This window comes from Anopheles arabiensis, chromosome X (assembly GCF_016920715.1).
Source record: "Anopheles arabiensis isolate DONGOLA chromosome X, AaraD3, whole genome shotgun sequence".
NCBI classification, from domain to species: Eukaryota; Metazoa; Arthropoda; class Insecta; order Diptera; family Culicidae; genus Anopheles; species Anopheles arabiensis.
Genome location: NC_053519.1, coordinates 11,108,649 through 11,132,374, shown reverse-complemented (window position 1 = coordinate 11,132,374; position 23,726 = coordinate 11,108,649). Strand labels below are relative to the sequence as shown.

Sequence of the window (23,726 nt, the reverse complement as noted above, 5' to 3'; positions counted from 1 at the left end):
AAAAAAATATTGTATAGTCTCACACACAACGAGTTTTTCGTATTATATTTCATACTATATCTCAATGGGGAAAATAACAAAAAAAATCATCACAAAATGTCATTCTAGGTCCATTTCTCACTAAAGTTTTAATGTCCAAAACGGCTAGCTTGAATTAATTCACGAATCGACTAAACACGAAGTAAAACTCTACTTCGCCATATTTCAATAGAAACCATACAACTCCTTTTAAAAAAAAGAACTTTAATTACAAGCTTATGACAATAAAATAAGCCTCATAATGGCAAATCTTCGTGGCTTCGTGGAATTGAATTTTAATTTAAATAAAAAAAAATGGTCTTATGTTTTTGTACCGCCCAGTCATTGTGTCGTCGAGCTCGCTCGAGCAAGATTAACTTAAAAAGTCCCAAATATAGGTTCTACTTACTGAATGAAGTACTCTATATTGACGTAATTGCTGCTACGCCCGGGAGATTCTGGTTCCAGCTGGACGCTGGTTTGGCTACTGTTGTGGCTGCGCGGATGGGACGGCATCAGCAGCGTGCTGGCATTCTCCACCGTCGAGATGTCGTCCCGGCTCGAGGTCGAGCCGGTGCCAACGCCGCCCGGCTGAATGTACACGTAGTCCCCATCGCTGTTGTCGAGCGGCACCGTATCGTAGTAGTGCTCCTGGTCCTTCGGGTTCTGCTGGCGCATACTGTCCGAGCTGAGCGATGAGATGGATTCGTAGCTCTTAATCTGTAAAGCAACCAAGCAAACCCTGTTAAAGCTCAATGCGCTCGTGGGAGTAACGTAGCACGGCAACACTCCAACTTACCCGCTCCGATATGGGACCGATCGCGCCGGTACTGCCGATCGTGCCCGTGCCACCACCGCCCGACGCAAGCGACTCCTTCGAATCGACGTGCGGCAAACCACCATCCGTACCGTGCCGCTGCTGGTACGAGTGCTGGCTGGTGTAAGGAGGCGTTTGGTGGTGGTGGTGCTGCTGCTGGTTCATCTTGCCGAGGCTGCCGGTAGGACTGTCGCTGCTGCTTCCGGTCATGCTGGTCGGCAGCTTGCCCAGGCTACCGGTCGGGGAGGCACCGATGCCGGGCGTACCGCTCGCCACCTTGCCTAGCGACCCGGTCGGACTGTCCGTGCTCGACGACTTCGACTTAAGGCTGTCCGACTTGGGCAGCCGGGCTTTGCCGGGCTGGTCGGGACCGTACCCGACCGACGACAGCTTCACGTCGAGCGAGTCGGACGACTTTTGGCGATACATTTCCGACGGTTTGATGTTCCGCTCCAGCGAGGAGCTGGTCACATTCGGGCTGTCCGGTGTCGTGCCAGTGGCCGGCTCGGACGTGGAATGGGCCGGTCCAGCATCTTTGTTCCGGAGGTTTTGCATTGCCAGCGACGGAACGGTCGGTGGCTCAACGGGCGCAGCACGGCGCACATACTTTGGCGGTGGGCTGCAAATTAAAGCAAGCAAAAGGGGAAACATGAAAGGATGTTTGCACTAATTGGAGCCTTCGGTAACGCTCCAGGAATATTCGTACGATAGAATACATAGTTGCATACGTGTTAAAACCAAATTAATGTTGTTGATTACTTTCAGGTTGAGCTCTCATACAAACTCCAATAAGTGATGTGCTCTCTGGAGCGCATCATTCGATTCAATTCCGACAATTGTTAGTTCGATTCCGACTACGGAAAAATGGGGCCACTAGTTCCACCCGGAGTCGGAGTCGCACGGAGATGTCCGGAGTCGGCCGGATATGTTCGAAGTCACCCGGAGTTGAAGTCGTCCGGAGTTGAAGTCGTCCGGAGTCGGCCGGAGATGTCCGGAGACGCCCGAAGTCGGAGTCGTCCGGAGATGTCCGGAGTAGTCTGGAGATGTCCGGAGTGGTCCGGAGATATCCGGAGTCGCCCGCAGTCGACCGGCACTGTCCGGAATCAGCCACAAATGTCCAGAGTCACCCGGAGTCTGAGTCGTCCGAATTCGTACGGCGTCGTTTCGGAGTCGGAATCGTCCAAAGTTGTCCGGAGTCGCCCAGAGAGTGCGGACGACTTCAACTTCAGACGACTCCTATTCCGAATGACTCCTGACGATTCCGGACGGCTCAAGACGATTCCGAATGAGTCCGGATAATGCTGGGTGGATCTACCTTCCTAAGACGGAGTCCGAAATTATCGGAGTCGAATCGGAGTCGACTCCGAATTTTTGCCAACTATGCCCATCACTAATTCTAATATTCGATTATCATCTGCCGTCTTTTGAAAATCATCTGACAATTAGATGAAATATGTGACAGCTTCTAAAAAACATTTGTACCATCGTTGTTATCTGCTACCTTTCAAAGAAAACGATCTCTGTCCAAACGTATTCCCTATATCTTAAGCCGTTTTCAAACCCCTCCGACTGCTAGCCCTGCACATTCGAAGGGTGGGAGGGAGCATCTTCCAAGGCGAAAGTTTTGGAATGTTTAAATCACTCCAGTTTCTGCCGTACCCGTGTGCGTTTACAATGCAGTTTGTTTCCCTTTTCTTCCACCACAGCATCCGACATCACCAACACCAACCAACGTGTTGGCTGGAAAATTATGGCGCTTGATTTCGGTACCGTTTTGCGTACCACCAAGTGCACACACCGACGCTGGTCTCTGGGGCCCTCTGTTTCCCACCCTTGAAACACATCAGCTGCTGCCCTTCCTCTTTCCGTGTGCATACTCTTCATAGAAAGAAAGAGAGAGAGAGAGAGAGAGGGAGATAGAGCGATAGAGAGAAGCAGGAGAAAAACACGACCCCACTTCTCACGCTTTCACCCTTTTTATAACACGCGAAATCAATTCCGGAGGGCAACGGTGGTGCTGTGTGCCGCCGATATGAGTGCAGTAGGATGGGAACGACCTGGGTACAAAGCTACTCCCGCATCGGCGGAAAATGTTGCTAATGTTTGCTGGTAAGGTGAAGGTTTCGTTTTTGTTGTAAGCAAATTGTAACCGACGGCGGAGCAACCCTGGCAGACGGAAACCTTGATAAGACACTGAGAGGCTGAGGCGCTGGAAGGTTAATAGATTTAGCTAAGTATAAGCATGGATTCAAACCTGGTCATGGGCTGCTCTAGTGGATTGAAAAGAGGCGCTGCAAATTGCCAGAAATGTTGAATCCCTGAAGATTCAAGCATTTCCCTTCCCTTATTGATCAGACGGCGTATCTTGGGAAGGAATGTTATTATTTCCAAAAAAAAAGAAAAACACCATTCACTACTTTTAAATCAATCAAGCTATCCATCGCAAATTTTGTTGCGCCTTCACTCCTCACCCTTCACCCGAGACGACATATCGATTTTAGCAAAGTAACTCTAATTCGCTACTGAAGGAAAATGAAAATAGTTGGATATAAATTGCTGGAATTTCATAATGTTTTTACTTTGGACACAAGTTACGAAACAACGAACAACGAGAGGCATATCAGACACACTGGGAAGAGAGTTGGAGAGGGGAGAGAACGTTAAGAAGACCCGGTTCAGAATGGAGAAAACAGAAAAAAACCCTTCTTTAGAAAGGGGATGGCCCAACGCGTGACTGCGGCCGATTATCAGCACAAATAATCGGCCCGGTTGTGCTCCAATTGCCAACGAACACACCGAGCTAAGCCGGGGGAAGGGTGGGGAACAGGGCGATTGGGTGATCTGCAAGAAAAGGGCAATAAAGACGAATTTTCCAGCTCCATCCATCCATCCATCACACAGCTGTGTGTTATTCCTCCTTTGTTCACTAGCTCAAAGATTGATTGCTGCCAATTGCAAAAAAAAAAAAAAGATGTTCTCGAAAATTATAAATAAGCCATCGGAAAGCGCAATCGAATCATGTTTTTTAAGCTGAGAAATATGTTTCTTATGAGAAATATTGCCTGGCAAAACCAGTACAACGCCAGCAAAACCCGAGTTCGAAAACTTGCGTTTTTACAACTTGCGCCGAGCGGGAAAACTTAAAAACTCTCGCCGCGCGACTACCACGGGCGAGAATTTCGTAAAAAAAGCATTCCTGCCCAGTTGCTGTTTTGCTCGGGGGCAGCCGCACGAGATGCCGCCCACACCATCGACCGCGAAGTATGCCGCGCGGAAGCTCGCCGCGGCCCAAAACCCGTTCGGTGGCCACGGAAGCGAAACGAAATCCCATAGCCCGACGAGCTTAAAGCGTGGAAACAGTTCGCTCTTCCCCAAACTCTCGATCGGTAGACCGGTCTGCACCGGTGGTCCTGCTCGGCGCGGAGGAACTTCTTTCTCCCCGCCGTAGCTGGTGGTGGTACGTGCACAGCAGCGCGCGCATAATTTGCCCGCATCTATGAAGAAACACAAGCCAGCTACATTATAAAGCGCCACGCCGGTAGCCCCAATTAGCCGTGGCAATCGTACGACCCTCCGCCGAATGGGAAGAAAATGGGACCACTGGGCCATAGTGCTGGGGGCTGGTGCACTGCCGGTACCTCCACTCATCCGTAGCCACTGCGCTGTGCGCTGCGGCTTGGTCTGGTGGCTACTACGCCGGAGCAGCAGACGTGGCATCACCGGGATATGGTTTCGGTGCATTAGCGTTCGTTTTGCTTTATTGAAGACAAGCACTACAGTACACGAAGAGTCTTGTGATCTCTAAACAGTCTGGGATGACGGGAAAGGCTAGCGACGACCTTGGAGCACCCAAGTCATCAAGCAATCAAGGTAAAGATGATTGATATCCTCAAGATATCCACCCGATGTCCAGACAACCAAGAACGAAAGCACACCTGGACCTCGCCCAATGTCCGTCCTATCCCCAGAAGTTTGGTGCAGAGCATCGCCATAAAGCCAAGATCCAGGATCCAAAAGCCTAACAACTTCCAAATCCGATGGAGCTGCGATTCCCTTTTACCAAGCGCCTTTTATCGTCTTATTTGCGTACGCACGGCGTGTCGCTGTACTCAAAAAAAAAAAACTGGAATTCAACAGACCGGGAGAAAACAACAGACACTGTTCCGTTGGCCTACTTTGCCACCCGCGGGACAAGACCCCGGCAAGGTGACCTGGAAATAGAATGCAGGCGACGCGCGAGATCCAGCGCCCTCGCGCACATACACACACACACACACACATACACTTGCAGATAGTGAGAACGAGATCGTGGATCCCTTTTACTGATCAGTGGGACTTGAATGGGGCTTTTGATCGAAGAATTCAACCCATGCACAGCACCTGTCATCTTCCCGTTCGTCCCACGTTGAGGCTCTTGGTGCAGAGCAGCTTGCTTGCCGTCTTGCCATTGATTCCAGAAGTTGTCGCGCGCACACATACACACACGGACAGGGAGTTGCGTTTTACAAGACACCCATCTCCCCACACCCAGCCAGCGCAGCATAAGGTACCGGTTTTTCTCTACCAACCATGTTTTTTGTTTTTGTTTCTTTCTCTCTTTGTTGGATTTCGGTTTTTCGCGGCGAGTAGGGGGGAGCGACACCAAGGACAAACCCGAGGGTGCACTCTCGCACGCGCGTTGCCCAATTCCAGACGACCCGGCGAACGAGCGCCATTAAAAACCGGCTGGAAGCGCAGCCAAGCAACGGCAGTGCCCGGAACGCAAGAATGACTGTTTGCGGGCCGACTCGTGCCAGTTTCTCGCAGCTGCGGGAAAAACCAGTTCCGGACTTTCCAACTATACTATACGCACGCTACGCGGTGAATGGAACTGTGGCAAAACTAACTTCTTCGCGAATTCTTGGAAGTATGTGGGATACGAAATTGTGATGATATTGGGCAAATAAAACTTCCCCCGAAAAAAAAAAGACATCCGGAGAGAGAAGACAACTGGGCTGGGAAAGTGTTCACAATGACAAGATGATTCACGATCGTCCGGCAGGGGGTAGTAGTTGTCCATAAAAAAAAAAACACATTTTGTCTTGAAGTGTTTTGATAACCAAACAAGCCACGAGCGGAATTTTGAGGCGATAGAGAGACGACTTGTTGAGAAGGTTCTAAACGGGTTTATTTTATTTTTTGTGGTTGTTGTTTCGCATTCAAAAACCCCCGCACCGGTCGCACGAGGCATTTTGATTACAAGCTGAATTGTCCGCGTAACTACAAAACGTACCAAACCCGACGTCTAACTAACCGCACTGACTCACTGATGCCAGAACAGCATCCAGTAGGCGCTCGTCGTACGGCAGGCGGCAAGTCTGCACACTGTCTGCACGTCTGCCAGTGTCTGTTACCTGCGCAGAGACACCTTCGCCAGCCGCTGGCGCAAAGAGCAAACGTTATGCAATGACGCTACCACGAAATGTCAAACCCGCGAGCACCACCGCCCGCCGCAAAGATCCGATTGCGGATGGAACCACCGCGGTGGATCGTTACTTCATTCCATCTTCATTCCAGCTCGCCCGATTGGCACCGTTGACGCGCCGTGGCGCTTTGGCGCATTGTGTGTTTTGCGCCACACGCGCCGATTTTCACAATTTGAGAGCGCGGCGAGCTTTTCCTGTCACCAGTGTGTATCGATGTCTGTGTGGTCGTACGTAACTGTGATTCTTGTGTCACACTTGTTTTAGACATGGGGTAGTCGGTGGGGGCGAGCTCCACAAAAAGGAAGCATGCTTGAAATGCTCCATCGATCAACGGGCAAGATTGTCAGCGATAAGCATCGCGCACGGTAAGCCGTCATTCCATTGGGTCTATTCCAAGGTTTTGGGAGTTTTTTTTTTTTATTTTGTTTTTGCTTGTTTCGAACGGGGAGCGAGCGAGTACCCGTGACATCTAATCTCTTCTGCCTTTGTTTCGTCAACTCCCAAAACGTACCATTCATGCTCGATGCGCCACAACGCACACGGCCGGTTCGTGTGTCTGTCGCAATACGTGCATAAATTCGATACCGACGACCCCACATGCGCCATAAAGCACGGCACGCACACACGTGCGTACGAAGGGATGGGGCTGGGTGTATCGTGCGAGGTGTTGACAGTTTGGTGACGCAAAACTAAAAAAAAACAAAACAACACAAACAACACAAACACTGTCCCCGTTTGTTTGTTGCAGAGGTTCTGGGCAGGCGCTCGGACGCCCGAACGTGATGGGGCATTGGAGCATCCGGAGAGTAGGCCTCGTTGTCTCACCGCGTGGTGTGTGTTAGGTGTGTATGATCTTTGGGAAGAACGTAATGTTGCAGCTCAGCTACAGATTACACAGTGGTAATTAGGAGCTGCCCGTGCGGAGTACAGGTTCAATTTACACCTTCCTTTGCTCGCCTTTGCTCTCGCTCTTCAGGAATTCTTGCCCAAATTCTCCACAGCAAGTCCCGGGCGCTGCTGCTCCCGGATGCATCGGGAGTCGTGTCGCTGCTGACCTTGGTAGAGCACGGCACGAGATGGCACGCAGACGAGTGGGCTTTCACATCGTGCCTCTAATTGGTACATCAGCTCGCTAATGATCGCTTCTAATATCGCCTCCGCCAACAATCACGAACACCCGGAACCCCACGGCAGATCGTTTTTTCGCTTTTTTCCTGGTACTAACCGCCGAAAGTAGCATCACGCAGATGTTGCAGGAGCCGAGACGGCATAGGCGCGCCTGCAAAGGGAAAGCTAGGGGGGGGGGGAAGCAACTTCTTCACGCTTATGCCTCTTTCTCGGGCTCGATCGGTGTGACTTACTTCCGCAACATACCGGCCCCCACCCGTTTCACGCAACAGCGAGCGCGCCGCTAAAGCATTACCCTCCACAGGCATTAGTCAGTCGACGGGGCTGCCTTGGGGGAAGTTTATATAAACTTCTGTACAGCTCATTGGGAAATTTTGTACACTGAAAACTGCATCTCCCTCCCCGCCCCGTACTGTTGTTATCCTAATAACGGAACTGATTGATATAAATCAAACATGCGCAGGGGGGATGGGGGGGGGGATTGAAGGGAGCCTACACTTGTTACCGCGCTGCAGGCTCCAATACCACGCCTGCCAATACCAAAACGCTTCCGCCGCATACACATTCCGCCCGATAAACAACCATAAACAGGTGTTGATTGCCGTTTCCAATCGGTAGGCGAAAGGGGGTGAACTCCTCCTCTCCTCCCGTTTTCAACCCCCTCACCCCACCTGGAGAGGGACGGCACAACCGGTGTGCAACGAATTTGTGCCGTAAAAATCGCACCACTGCAGTTAACATTGCCCTGGGAAGGTGTACCATAAACCTTAAGCTTGCTCCCTTCCCACCCCGTACTGCCCGTGCCGGTTTTGCTTGCACGATTAAATAGTTATGCTTTGGGGCACACATGCTTGTTTTGTGGCCAGAGCGGGTCCCCCCCCGGGTTGGAGCAACATTTGTTACCGGGCAACGAATGAGGTTTGTCACACTGCACACGACGAGGATCGTAAACTTGTGGGGCCGTGAGGAGGCGTGAGGAGCGCTGCAAATGTGTGTGTGTGTGTGTGTGTGTGCACAAGATTATCGCATCGAAAGCGTATGGAAATCGTAATGGTTTCAGAGTTTACATAAAGAAAAAAAACACACACACACAAACAAAGCCACAAAACATTCAACAGTTCCCTATAAGCTATAAGCATAAGCTCCAAACGGATCCAAAGCAACTTCACGCTGTAGTACATCAACGTTGGCTTTTTCCAACAACAACAACAAACACACACACACACACACACACACACACACACACACACACACACACACATTTCTTTTCAAGCATTTCTACGACTGACTGATTTGCTAGACTTCCGATGCTGATCTCATTCGGTTTGATCATCTATGCCGTGCACCGCGTTTGCTTGATAATGGTGACACCGGTGACGCTAAACATGTCCGTTGAAGTCATCCGGAGTTGATGGATGCTCCGGGAGACTACGAGGGATTTCCGACCAATCCAATCTGATAGCCAAAAGTAACAAAAAGTAACTAGTAACTTTCTTTCTAACCGGCAGCGAACTGATCGTTAAGAGAGTAGAACCAAAATTGTACAAGCGGCCTAGTAGCTAATTAAAGGTAACTGATCTGTTATTTGTGACGTAGCTACAAGTAACTGGGATGAAGAAAACAGGTTACTAATAACTGGTAAATAGTGGTAAATATGGTACCTAGTAACTAAATGCAAACAAGAAGCTACACCTTTTCGACCCAGTTTCGGCGCCGAAATGTGATCCCTATGAAGGATTGTGAAGCTAAAAGAAGTAAAAAAAAAAACGGACAAACTTTCGCATTGAACCATGGCCGTACATGACCTTAAGTGATGGTTTTACGATGCGCTTTTGTAAAAGTCCAGTGCAATAGACAAATGAAGAATGATGGAACGGAATGATGATACAAAAAAGGGTGGAAACCGTCTAAACTGAGAAAATGTTCATGGTGAGCAAATCGTCTATCGTACGTTCAAGTATCACTGTGGGTACAGGATCAATTCCAGAACCGGTACGGATTTTAAAATCAGCTTCACTTCTGATCTACCAGGCCTACTAGGCCAAAACAAGTACTAGCCATTTAAATGAATCAGACAATGAAAAGATAGACCAGAGATGTCAAACTGGTGACTCGCGACCGCTTGAGTCAACATTTATTGGTAGAAGCATGGCATAGTGTCTTTTTTTTTTTTGGCATATTGGCATATTGTTTTAGAAAAGGCCGAACCCCTCTGTAGGTATGGTTGCAGCTTAGAATATTATACATCTGCAAAACGTTTAGAAATCAGCTGAAATCAGTTATCAGCACAAACACGTGTTACTTTTGATTGCATATTACAAACGGTCTCAAGCATTCCTTGAGACAACCTAACAAGACCAATATGATTAGGACTTATGGATCTGATTTTGGTCGCCATAACAAATGAGGATTTCTATGGAGATTGGCAGGAAAGGAGTAATGGTTTCTAAAGACTTGTATGACACTTTGCACTCCCCGACTGTCAAATGAAGATTTGTCTGAGCCTAGACTGGACTGAGGGTCTCGTGTTACAGTCGTACAACAACTTTCATACAACAATTCATACAACTTAACAACATGCACGTCATGGGTTCAAGCCCCGAATGGACCGTGCTACCATAATTAGGACTGACTAGCTTGCTATGGAGGGGTATCAATAAGTCACTGAAAGCCAAGGTCACAAGTGGTACTGGAAGGCCTGCCAGACCGACAACGGTTGTTGAGCCAGAAGAAGAAGAAGAAGAAGAAGAAGAAGAAGAAGAAGAAGAAGAAGAAGAAGAAGAAGAAGAAGAAGAAGAAGAAGAAGAAGAAGAAGAAGAAGAAGAAGAAGAAGAAGAAGAAGAAGAAGAAGAAGAAGAAGAAGAAGAAGAAGAAGAAGAAGAAGAAGAAGAAGAAGAAGAAGAAGAAGAAGAAGAAGAAGAAGAAGAAGAAGAAGAAGAAGAAGAAGAAGAAGGAGAAGAAGACTGAACGAACCGATCTGTACTAATTTATAGACCTTGGACAGTATCAACAATAATTCACTGTTTCTAATGTACGTAAATGCTGTTCACAATCACAATACATAATCAAAACCTGACACCACTAATACACCTAAGAGGCATGTTTGGAAAGCTGAGCAGAACACCGAATTTTACACACTTGTAAAGAAGAATTGGCAATTCATTTGTTTTCAAAGTTTGTGTGATTTCCTGATTGACAGATACAAAAAATGCCCAAAAATCCAAGTGTCCGACATAATGATTATTATGTACTTGTGTATTAGTAGACTTGTCACCCTTGCTATCGAGACCATCGACGAAGTTCTTAAAAAAAAAAAAATTAACGCCCCAGGAGTAAAATAGTAAAGCCCCTTTTAGGCCGAAGCCCACCAGCGTGAGCGGCCGCCAATAGCAAAATTCGCCTCTACTTCCGATAACGGTTCAGAATCAATCGCGCTTAACAAGCCCCGTGTATTGGAGGGAATCAGAATTCAGTACTTTGTCTGTATAGCATCAGTAGCACGAACTCACTAAATTTCAAAACTTTCGATCCAATTTACTATTCAGTCTCAACCGAGTCACAAATCCAGCGTTTCATCCAACTTCGCAGAGTACATTTGAGCCCAACGATCCTGAAGATGGAAGGAAAAGAGCCGACGATCTTTCGCTTTGAACCGCAGTTCCGGACCTTAGGATTAGAGTGCGCTTTTGTGAAGCCCAGTGCAATGGACAAAAGTAGAATGATGGAACGACTTGATGATCTAAAAACGTTGGAAACCATCTGTACTGAGAAGTATATCCATAGTGAGAAGAGTCGAAAATAGTCTCAAGGGGCACTGGTGTATCTTTACCCGCAACGCTGGAGTTGTTGAATTAAACCCTCAAAATTATTTTGCGAGCCGCTGTAATCGATCCAAATTCACCAGAAAAGACAAAAATAACTGGCAAACGTAACTAAGTATGTTAGTAATATTCAACGATTAGCTATTCTTACAAGCATGCCTCTAGCATCGATTACTTACCGCGGTGGAACTTTCTTCTTGTGGTCGGCGGCCGCCGATGCTCCCAGCAGCTGCGAGGTACGTTCGGAGATGGAACTGCCACCTCCGGTAAAGCTGCCACCAACACCAACACCACCACCACCACCACCACCGTCACTGCTTCGGTCCGGCGGTTTCGGATGCTTCGAATCGAGGAACGTACTGGCGTTCACGCCGCCCGTGTGCGGCTGCTGCTGCTGCTGCTGGTAGGGCAGATCGGCCAGATTCTCCACGCTGCCGCCGAACCGGGCACCGGTATTGATCAGCACGTTCTCGTAGTTGGCCGTCTTGGGCGCCGGCGGCATCTCACTGTCCTGTGGCGATTTGTCACTAGCACCACCAACACTGCCACCACTGCCACCGTTGCCCTTTGACTCTTTCACCTCGATCACGGTCACGAAATGGCTCGGCGAGGCGAGCAGGGGCTGCTGCGCCTCACTTTGGCTGGCGCTGCGCACCCGGCCGGCCGCTTCCTTCCCGGCCACATCGTGCCCCGGGGTGCCTCCGTTGGCGGTTGGTTGCGGACCGTTGCTGGTTGATTGCTGGGCCGGACCGCCGGCTGCTGTTGACTGATGGGCCGGTTCGCCGGCGTTGATTGGGTTGGTCGTGGCGGAGGTGGCTGTGCTGTTGCTGGCCGCCACCAGCTCGCTCACGCACCGGCGGCTGTGCAGGTTGGTCGTCAGCTCGTTGATGCACTGATTCAGTGGGCTGTTGTTGTTGCGATTCGGTGGCAGCTCGCGCGACCGAAGCTGGACGCTCGGGTCGGACGGCTGCTCGCCGGCCGCGACGTCCGCATCGTCGGTGGTTGGCGGGGCAGCACCGGCAGCTGATTGATTACTGGCCGCCGCCTTGATAATTTGATTCTGCGCAAATATAAAATAGAAGGTAAAAAAAAGATTCTATTAGTTAGATGAAACAAACAGTTGCGCGCTGGAGCGTTTTGTGAGATATGATAAGAAATTTGGAGCAGCTCGTACGATACGCTGTACGTGTACGAGACTGAGATAAAGATTCTCCCTACACTTCAACGCACAGAGCACTCAACAAAGTATTCAGTTGCAGCAAATAGGCAATTCTTGCAATTGTATATCCGTACCATAGGATTCATTCTTCACCCTTGCTTCATCACAAGATCTCGCAAGAGAACCTTTGAAGTTACTTCCTGACTCTGATTCCTGAAGTACTGAATTTGCCAAAAAAAATGGATTTCATGACATCCACGATGCGCTATTCGCAAGACCTTGGAGATCAATATATTCCGTGCTACAGCAAACTCTTGGACTTAAGATCCTTCACCCAAAAAGATTATATTCGCCACCAAAGCTTTCTCACAAAACGTCCCAACATTTGGAATGAAAATCGAGAACTCCAATTTTTGGCATACATCGCTTGAAGGCTTGCAACACAGTTCTTAAATTTACAAGCAAAAAAAACATTGAATTCTCAAAAAACAAATGATTTCATAAATAAAAACCACGTTAAGATGCTCACAACAACTGGGAGATCAACATTATCTCTGCACTTCAATTTAAAAGCACTCAACAGAGCATTCAGTCACTAAAAATAACCAACTCTTGCAGTTGAACGTCAGTATTTTGTAACAACACTGTTCTTCAAATTGTCCAGAGATCCTCAATGCATTTGGTGACATCGTCAGCTCACGAATATAGCTCCCCAACATGCAAGCAAAAGTAGGAACCTACCATATCCGCGAATGTCTGACAGCCTGTCCAACGCTGTATACTAACATTGCCGTCCGACTATCGAACGTACACTGGGGGACACATTCGCTAAACCGAATCCACCCCGGCCCTGTACCGGGCCCACGGTGGTGCGGTGCTGCTTTATCTTATCGATTATCAAACACCCAGAAGACGGCGGCGATGGCGTTCGATGGCCGCTCTCCACACACTTGGCGTGACTTGGTACGCCTACCCACGGCAAACAACTGCGTCATCTGCGTATCGCACCGCTATTGCCCACCCATTATCTTCGACAGGCACCTGAACAACACCCGAGGGACCACACACCGCAAATAGCAGCACAAAATTCCCCTGCCCGGAATGCTTGCTTAAATATTGAAACGCTGGTTCGTACGCTGGGAGCTGAGGCACCCATTCCACATCCACCAGGGTTTTATTGTCACCGTGTGCAGCAGAACACGGTCGCTTTCTTTGCGTTTCACGTACTGGTGCTGGCTAGCTGGCTGGGCCCCACGCAGTGCTTATGCTGCCGCATTTTCAGGGACAGACCTTTTCGTCTTGTTGTTGTTTCACTTTCGGGTCCCGTTGCGCATGGAGCCGGACGTGATGCGTGATATGTGCGGCAAAACTGTGCAAAGTGTGCGAGTGGTTTTGGACTGCCGGTGCGAATTGCATCTCCAGTGCAACACATGCGAAGTGTACAGAGACGCAAAAGTTATTAATGGAACTTTAACGCACTGCAAACAGCTCTTCTCCAATATCTGGGCACGGCAAGTATGGCAAGATGTAGATATTGGTGATGGAAATTCGTTTAGCACATTTGTTAAGAGGTGCACATCCCGACACCATTGCCGGATGTCTATGTCTAGGCAATGTTTTCCAATTCAAACATTTGCTCACTATCGCGCTCTTTGCTGCCCCTCTCTCTCTCTGCTCCATCAAGAGCGCTATGATGAATGAATGATTTGTTCCCGGTGTGCTAACTTGTGCCAACAACTTCCAAGAAACTCGTGCTCAGCAAAAGATTCTACCCGCTCAAATTCAACAAGTGACTGGCGCGGTGTTACACGTCACCGCCCTGTAGCGACAACCGGCAGGCACCGTTCCAGTTTTGCGCGATGTCCGCGATCTGGGCGGCACTGGTGGTGGCCCCCTTGCCGAGAACGATCCTGTTGACGATGCATTTGTGCCAACTGCGACGACGATGCACCGCAAGATAAACAATGGATAGATGACTCTTTACACTCTGTCCGCCCACCTTCACCAGTAGCAGCAGCTCAGCCGCCCTCACCCCCCCCCCCCCCCCATTGAACTCTTAATTGACTTTACGAATCAAAGCAGGCCGGGAGAAGACACTTGGGACCTATGTTCCAGCGATACCGAACCAACCACCCTCCACGGTCTGGCGGGGCAGAGAAGTAAATGTTTATTAGTCATGCCTTTTAGAGACGTTGACAGTTCGCCCTCGCCCTTTCTCCAAGCGAAACCGTCGCTGCGTCTGTGAGTGTGTGTGTGTGTGTCTCCGGGGGGAAATCATTCTATTCCCTTCTGCAACGAAACGCGCAAACCGCAGCAGAACACACGATGACTCACGCAAGTGGCTGTTGCCTTTCCGTTCCTCTCTGGGTTGCGCAAATATCGCAAGTGGGGTGTTGTTCTGTGCTCCGTAGACTTATGCTCACAGAAGTGTCCGTGTGTGTATGTGTGTGTGTGTTTTTGAGACGAGATGGAGATGTTAAGTAAAAACCGCACCTAGGCGCATACATTCGCGAATTGAAGAAGAGAAAGACAGAAGCGCACATCGCGACTGCTTTACGGAAAACAACTGTGCGCGATGTTAGCACATGTATTGGCACACGTATGGAGCACCCCACAGAAAGAGATTTGCAAATATGTTCTTTTTTACTTAGAGCTTTTAAGCTCCCTTTTACAATGAAGCCATAAACCCGTGCCAATAAGCAAGAGTGTGTGGTGCGAAATTACGCCCAACAGTTAAAGGCAAGGCGGCGCGCGCACACACGCGTGTTCGATTACTGAGTTCGTTGGATATGTTTTGTGTGTCCAAGGTCCAGGTACAGTGGTACATACAACACTTGACTCTACAAGTGTACAACACACCAGCACAAAGAGTCATCATTGTCGCGCGCGCGCACACAACACATTCGGGCACTAATGGTAGTGCCCCTATACACCTCAAACAAACTAAACGATTGGGAGGCAACACACAAACCCCTACACAGATAAATAAAGAGAAGCAGCAGTTCGCTTCGCACCACCCACCAACCAACCCTTCTTCCTCTAGTGTTCTATTACTCTCACATTACTCGTGTTTATTCGTTTTGCGTTCGTGTCTTCTCGATCCGGTTCTCGCTAAGCACACGCTTGAAAAGCACGAAGGAGGATCGAACCTCGGCAGCTGTTTCATACCGTTGCCGTCTCTAGCATGTTACCGGCAAGACTAATTGACGGTCAGCGCTCCTACCAGTTGCAGGTGTACTGGAATGTTACTGTGATTTCTGGAACCAAAAGCCTGCTTATCAATCTTCCGGTATTGGTAGCGCAAAGGGGCGTACACATTCTAGACCGGAATTGTGCTCCGCACAGTCACTCATCCCACAGTGTGACACTGAGCTACCCAAACCAGCTCGGTGCATGTTATCATCCCTTCATCCTCTAAACACCCGTGCCCGTGTGCAACACTACTTACCCTTGAGCTCCAGATCTTTATCTTATCCGATACGGACACTTTTTGGTTCGATTTCATCGCTTTGCCGTTCACCACTACATCGGAAACCGACCACACCAGTATCCAGGCGCTGAGTACTAACACTAGCCTACTCTGTCTGCTATTTCACCACCCTGGGGTAGCAGGGCCCTGGCTCACACTTTAACCGTCTCTGTTTTTTTTTATCAATATCCTCTAATCACGATCACGCAAATCCCGCTCTTGTGAAGAAAACGCTCGGCTTATTCACACCCGGCTCAGAAGAAAATTTCGGCCTTTCAACACCTTTTCCGACTTGCTTCGCTTGTTACTGTGTTGTATCTGTTCTGGTTAGAAAAAGGTTAAGGATTTGGAATGCCTTGCAGTAGATGTTGGAAAGGATCCCGTCCAAAATAATGTAAAAAAAAAAATTAAACTCTTGCACACAACAATCAACAACAACAAAAAACCAACACGATACTACACTCACCGCCCTGGAAGCTGAGCAGAATCGGCCACCAGTGGCACGGTAATAGAAAAAACGATGCGCCCTTTGCACAGGCAATTTGTGCAACGCTGTCACCACACACTTGGTCCGGAAGGGTGAATTGTTTTGCTATCGACACCAAACGTCAAACTGGCGTGAGGACACACTGCTGCTGTCACGCTGATCGCACTGTCGTTCGTAGGAGATAAAGTTTGCGTGCCTATGTGTGCGTGTTGTGTGTGTGTGTTACTTTTTTGTGCCTTTGCTTCGCTGAACGATAACAAACCGAGCAAAGCGGGGGCTGGTTAGGACTGGGCCCAGAGCTAGGCGAAGGGAATGCGACTCAGAGCGAGTGGGGACCCTCGATAAGCGGGACGGGGATGATCTGATGTGCGGGAGCGTTAACTATGCAGCTTCTGCATCTCTCTCTCTCTCTCCTGCTCTGCGGGTGCAATGTTTCACACGTACACGAGCACACATCACTTGTTGCCCCTTCTGGTTCTTTCCAAGCGGCGTCGCTTTACCGGGTCAGGTCAACAAGGGAGAGGTGTACGGCCCCGGGAAATTGAAAATGATTATATAAAATCAACCCAAACGATCAACGCGGAGCCCTCGCGCTCGCGCGCATACTACGTGTGGGAGTCGGCAGCCAAGTTGGCGAATGTGCTTGATTGAACGGCGGTGTGGAGAGTCGCACAAGAGCACGGAACGGACACGAGGACTCGGCAGAGAGACTGGCCAAAGATTTCACTTCCCACATCGGGAAGTGTCTCCAATGGACGAACCACTGGTGGCAGGACCAGTATCGCTGGTGATGCAACCCAATATCCCGATCGAACTGCGCGCACTGTACACTCCTTACTTTTACTGAGCTTTACTGCTGCACTATCAGCTTCTCCGCGTCACATAACCGAACCGTCCCAACGTGGACACTGCACTGCACTGCACCCAGTTGGATACCAAGAACAAACGCACAAAACCAAAAGGGTTGCTCTGGACGGTCGCTCTCGCACTCTCTCTCGCTATCCACCCTAGCTAGACACACATCCGGAACTTGCAATCAGTATGATCCAACGGCGGCAGAGGTCCCGGACGAAGCATGCACACCAAGCGAGACACAGCGACGCGGGGAGAGGAAAGTTTTATTTAAAGTTCAGGGTGGAGGAACAAAACAAAAAAAAAAAAGGACGCTGATTACAGCTGATCAGGAAGTGGTCGTTCACAAGTGGACGACAGAAAAAGGGGGAACGTTTAATGACACTGGGCGACGGGGCCCGGTGGTCACCAATGTGTGTTTGCGTATGTGGCGAGAGGGCGGAGGCAGGGGATTCGTTCTGAGCGGGGGTGAGAGGGGGGTCGCTTCTTCTCACAATGTGGCACAGATTTCTAACTGCATTCCACCAATATCCTAGCGTACTTCCGGCGACTGGAACGTTGCAAAAACGCTCGCTGCGATAGAGGGTTGTGGTGCTGGAGTTTAATTTTAGAATTCTTTTACACGAGGGAAATGGGGAATCGTTGGAGCGACAATGTGGTTCGCGATGAGTGGTCGATGTGCAAATGAGACAATCACGATAAGCACAGTGCTGAAGTGACAATTGATTTGATCCGGGAGATAGAGTAGTTATCTCCGTATGCTTGTTTGCTTCGTATCAATCGATGAGCAAGTCTTACGATGACAATGCTGCATCTGATTTACACTAGCAGCAAGCTGCACAATTAAACTATTGCAGGTATTGGAGTGGTATTTCTTGCAGACATTACACATCGGTTCCTGGAGACTCCTCTTCAGGAAAGGGAATTCAACTACGCCCAGTCGTTTAGGAGCGGGTAGTTTTGATTGTTTGGAAACTGGCCTAAACATCTTGATTTTACAAGTGTACCTCACATTGAACGTTATCTGCAGTCGTTTCAATATCCGTTACACTGCATGCAAAATCCAGGAAATCAGGTTATCCAGCGGTAGATTTGCAAGCGATAGCCACTCTTCTAAGCTATATCGGCGGTCTGTCATCAATGATGCATCCCTCGTCGTAGCAAGTAAGCCACCAGCCCGCATACTTTACAGGGTGGCATCGTAGAAGTGATACACTTTGTTTTTGTCATAAAATTGACACCAGATTTGATTTCTCTTAGGAATCGATTTAAATAGCTTCTATTGGTATTAAACCTGCATTTCACTTAATTTATTTCAAATCTTTCACCTTTACACCGGCATTTCATCCCATATCTTTAACAACCGTTTCTTGAATCCAAAGTCCAAATGGAAATGTTTGACGTCGCCCAACATTCCAACCATGTATCCCCATATGCTGAAGTCCAACGGGTTCAAATCTGGAGACGACGCAGACCATTCCGATGTACTGATAAAACATGGCAAATGCTCCTTGCACCACTTCTGAACGATTGAAGCCTTATGGGCAGGAGCTGAAGCTTGTTGGAAGCAAAAGTTGTCGTTGCCAAACAGCCTCTTAACGTATGGTTTCAAGTGGCCTCGAAAAACGTGTTCTAAATAGTACTCCTTGTTGATCTTCACGCCTTTTTGTCGATAAAAAATAACGGAAACTTCCCTTTTGGCCGAGATAGCTCCCCAAACCATCACGGCTGACGTATTGTGATACCGTTCGACTGTTCTTTTATCGGCTGTTATATCCCGAATACATGCCTCATAAATACGATCATTCTGCTTATTCAAGGTTTCCTCCAGAGTGAACAGTTTTACGTCCGAAAAGATGATGTTTTGGCCTGCGTGCATATTCAGCAACAAGCGAGATTTGGTCACCCTTTCGGAAATATTTTTATTTGTTCTCGACTTGAATCCATTATAATATATGAGAAAACTGAAGTGAGCACTAAGTGTACGTTTTTCACGATAAATAGTAAACAAATTAAGCTGCCAAAATATGCCCACGAGTTTGACACACAGTGACCGAAAACACAAAAAGGGGTACTCGAATAAGTGTATCACTTCTACGATGCCACCCTGTATATAATGGGCTTTGTTCATTCAAGATTTGAACGCATGACTGGAACTCTACTGTTGTGCAATGGTCTTAACAACTGTACTGTAATGGAAATCACTAAATCTAGAATTTATAAGTTCTACAACTTCAACAACGATTCCAATGCACACACACACAACACACAGCGTGGCATGCATAACACCGGAGCAGATTAAAACATTAGAAAACCCGGATTTGTTGTGGTGGATCATGTCTTATTTATGCAATTGTGTTCAATCAATATGATCGAGCAGAAGGCGAGCCCGACCGACCACCTCGTTCGTTGCACTTGTCTGTATGTTTTTGCCTACATGTTATACACTCTTCCCGACACGATAAATAGAGAGAAGGAGAGAGATAAGGAGAGAGTGAGAGAGAGAGAGAGAGAGAGAGAAGCAAAGAGTAACACAGCAAAACACAACAAAAACGGTACATAACAAACACATCACACAACCGCGGAGTGCGTTGCTAGCGAGGCCCAGGGGCTCGCGCTGGAAACGATTGGCGCGACGGAGGTGAAAACGGCTCCGAAAGCGTGAATAACGCACCGAAAACTGCTCCACGGCAGCAGCGCTGCTACACTGCAGCCGCGAGCGGTGTGAATTATTAACAACAATTCCTCTGTTGCCTGGTGAATGGAAAACACACACACACACACACACACAATCACACATCACGGACACAAGGAAATGAGGAGAAAACAAAACGCCGTAAACAGGCGGCGCACACCAAAAACCAGCGAAGAAAACCCGCGCGCACCATGCCCACACACACACGAGCGTACTTGCGACCAGGCGGTGTGTAACGCCCGACCACCGGACCGTAACGCAGTTCAGCTACAACTGGGGCGCGCGCGCGCGCATCCGACCTGCCCGTATTACGCCACACACGCTTGGAGAGGTTTCGGCCGCGGCTAGATGAGGGGGATGGCGCGCTCGCCGCCTAGAGTTTTATCTGTGTATCGATTCGTGTGCGCTCTTGCCGCCTCTCGGGCAAAACCCTTACTTTAAGCTTGATTGTATGTATGTGTGTGTGTGTGTGTGTGTGTGGGTGGTAGGGAGAAGAAAAGATGCAACTCACTCTAATTAGTAACCTCCAGCAAATGGTGGCACTGGATGCTGCACCATGTAGGTGGATTTGGTATCGCTCTTTAGAAAGGGTTAGGTTAGGTCGGTGTCGTCTTCGTCTAACGTCGGTTCCCGTGACGCGGTCCAAAAGGTCTCCTCCATCATTCCTTCAACTTCAGTGACATGTGCTGGCTCTTATGCCTCTTTGTACACAGTGCGGTCGAAAAACAAAAACAGACGCACGAGAGGTTCGAAATAGATGCTCCGGCTACAACCCGGACCCACTCGGAGCACTCCAATCGTGCTTAACCCGCAGCTCCTGCGGCTACGTGCGTAGACTAGCTAAACTTCACCAGAGCGGGCGCCGTTCCATTGCGAGAGAGCTGTTGCTGATGCAGAAAATTACATACCGCGTGTACATTTCCGGCTGAACGTGGATAATACACACACTCACACACACACACACACACACACACACACACCATCGCCTATCCATTTCGAGCAAAGAAGCCGAAACTTTCCGAAATCGAATTCTAACCACGCACGATTGGCTGTGGAAGCAGTGGCGCATCTGGAATGAAGAGCATCGCGCATCGTGGCGGCGAAGGGGGGAGCACGGTGGCCACCTTGGATAACGTTTGTTTTGTGTGATCTGTGTGGAATGATCTTAAAAAAAAAAAAGGGGTTTTGCAAAACTGCTGGCGAGTGTGTGGGAAACAAAAAAAAAAGTTCGAGAAATCTTCAAGCTAGCAGCACACACAGCTGGAACAGCAATGCTAAACACGGGGCAGAGATGATAAAGCAGACATCGCGTCATCAGGTTGAGAGGTATGGTGGTGTGCGTGTGATTCACCGACGTCTTTATCATCGATACGACTCACTAGAGCGCGCTTTAAGCAGTCGAGATAAGATACGAACACTCCGCCCACCTGCACACTAACAGTGCACGCACACACACACACACAGTTGTTAGATAGTGGTGATATGGTGCTGACAGAGCCGCGTGTTAAGCCGCGTATACACGAGCTGATGAGCACCGATAGTGGTGTCACATTACGGCACCGAACAAGGGGGCAATATGGGTACTTCAACGGTATTTGGATTCGTTTACCATGCCATTTTTTTTTCCAAACCCATGCTGAGCTAAATAAAAGCCCCTTTTAAGCAACCGAATCCAACTATCTTTTGGAAATTGTTCACAATTTTGTAATAGGTTTCTAATAGGTTTCTAATAGGTTTTGTTAGTTTTTGTTTTGTGTAGAGGAAGTTCAAAAATGCTTATTTATTTATTTGTTGATTTTGATGCAAGATTTAACAACGTTATTCGAAATGCCATTCTTTCATGAAAAGATGTGTCGTAAAGCCACACTAAAAAGATGGCAATCGAATACATAGCTTTCGCGATAAGACATGTTGCCACAGTCATCCGATGAACATAGCTTCATGACTACTATTACTTCAGAGCTCCCAACATTCCAGTTGAGTGTGTCAGATTCCAGAGGAATGCCGCAATCGATAAAATAAACAGAACTTCTCATGCTTCTATCTCCCACGTGCCAATCCTTGTCAATGGAGATTCTCAGTTTTTTTTTTTTTTTTGTTATGTCTCATAGGGGTTTTTTAGTTGTTTCAGTAAATTAAAAACCACATAACAGGTCTCACATTACCTTACCAGCCCGGCGGCAAATGAATCAGACCGCGCCTTTGCGAGCGCGTTGTGCCCGGGCGGGCGACGAGTTGCCACCAAATCAGACCCCACCACTTCTCCGCCCCTAACAATGATATCATGATATGGGAGGGATCCTGCTGTCATCCTATTTAATTGCCATCGATTGGCCACAATTGGCGCTGGTGCCGTTGCTGGTAGGTGTTAGTTTACCCGCTTCCTGCCCGTGGGTCGGTGCCGCACTGCGCATGTAAGCGTGTTCTCGCGAATCCATATGCCCCTCCAGTTGCGTTCGTTCTTGCCAGCAGCTAGACATGGAACACACACCTTAACGAATCGGCGGTGCACAATTGTGCATGGACTGTACCACAGCACGGTATCTCACGGTGTGGTGTGTGTGAAGGAGTGGAAGAATGCAACAAACAGAACTAACGTTAGTACGTGATAAAACCCCCATTTAATCGCCCCAACGTAACCAACCGACCGGTACGCGAGACGACTCGCGTTGCTGTGTGACGTTGGCAGGGGCAGAGCAGCTCGATGGGCAGATGCTGGCCGCCAGTGGCTGCATATGCGTGGTACGTGCATATGTTACTTATTGGGTAATTTACAAGCAGCAGAAACTGCCCACACCAGAAACCGAGCGGGAAGCATGCAATGGTAATGAGGTCACAGAATTGCCAACCGTATAAAATTCTGAAGACGCACACACCCCGTCTGGACATAAAATATATTCGATTTTTGTTATGGTTGAACATGGAGCTCACTTCTTGCCAGCAGTGTACCAAAATACTTTTGAAGTTCTTCTGAACGAGTCAGTATTCGCTGGACGACTATTCGCGTTAGTCTAGCCCAAACATCTTAGCTTAAATTGCCCTCCATTACACAGTTTTGCTAAAGGCGACCCAAAAAAAAACAGGCCATGAATGAAAAAGAGCGCACCGAACAAGCACAAATTTGCATACAAAAATCCGCCGATGAACCGTTTCGCTCGATTAATGGGACCAATGCTTGGGCAAGTTCCCCTTTTCGCCCCTACCTGTTGTCCAGCAAACGAACGCCCTGTACACAACCATGTGAGGAGTGTACACGCACGACATACTCTGATAGCGAAAAGGTGCGATAAGATAATTTTAGCCTTCGACGATGCCGTCGTTCACATACACATGGATACATTTGGTGAGGATGTGGGATGCCGAGAAGACGAACACCAAACGCACACTCCCTGGAGGCGGCTGCCCAAAAGAGAGAGACAGAGATGGAGAGAGAGAGAGAGAGGCGAATAGAGTGCGAGAAAGCGTTGGAAACGTGGGGAGAAAAATTAGTTACGGTGTATTGCGATAAGCCGCGCAGACACCCGGTGCCGGCCATGGTCGCTGGGTATGGTAGCGTGCTTTTGGTGCAAGGAAGTACCGGATGAGCCAAGCGGTGTACAAAGACACGCGTTGCGAAAGGGCCACTCTTGAAGTGGAGTGGTTGATGTACGCGTGAGGAATTCACAACTTCGCTCCACGTTTCTACCATACCATATCGTGGTTCCTTTCGCCCATGCACAAAACCTGGAATCGTACGAAAATGGGCTTAAGCAGGGAGGCACAGCCAGTGACTTGGCACTGCAGGGTGTGTCTTCACACACGTGTTTGCAGTTGGC

At 48.6% G+C, this 23,726-nt stretch overlaps 1 protein-coding gene across 9 annotated transcripts in view; it reads right to left on the bottom strand.

The window, feature by feature from the left end:
* LOC120905542 (active breakpoint cluster region-related protein) overlaps positions 1–23,726 on the bottom strand; it is a 46,963-nt gene that overhangs the window by 11,373 nt on the left and 11,864 nt on the right. The window contains exons 1-5 of one of the 9 annotated variants that reach the window (XM_040316425.1): positions 20,102–20,186; positions 15,857–16,195; positions 11,429–12,309; positions 818–1,454; positions 428–738 (exon numbers count right to left, since the gene is read on the bottom strand). In XM_040316425.1, coding sequence (XP_040172359.1) covers positions 428–738; positions 818–1,454; positions 11,429–12,309; positions 15,857–15,913 — 1,886 coding nt within the window. In that variant the 5' untranslated portion in view covers positions 15,914–16,195; positions 20,102–20,186. Of the gene's footprint in view, positions 1–427; positions 739–817; positions 1,455–11,428; positions 12,310–13,149; positions 13,276–15,856; positions 16,233–16,343; positions 17,167–17,202; positions 17,505–20,101; positions 20,187–23,726 lie in introns of those variants that run through there. The other 8 variants (XM_040316428.1, XM_040316426.1, XM_040316427.1 and 5 more) reach the window with 8 other exon arrangements.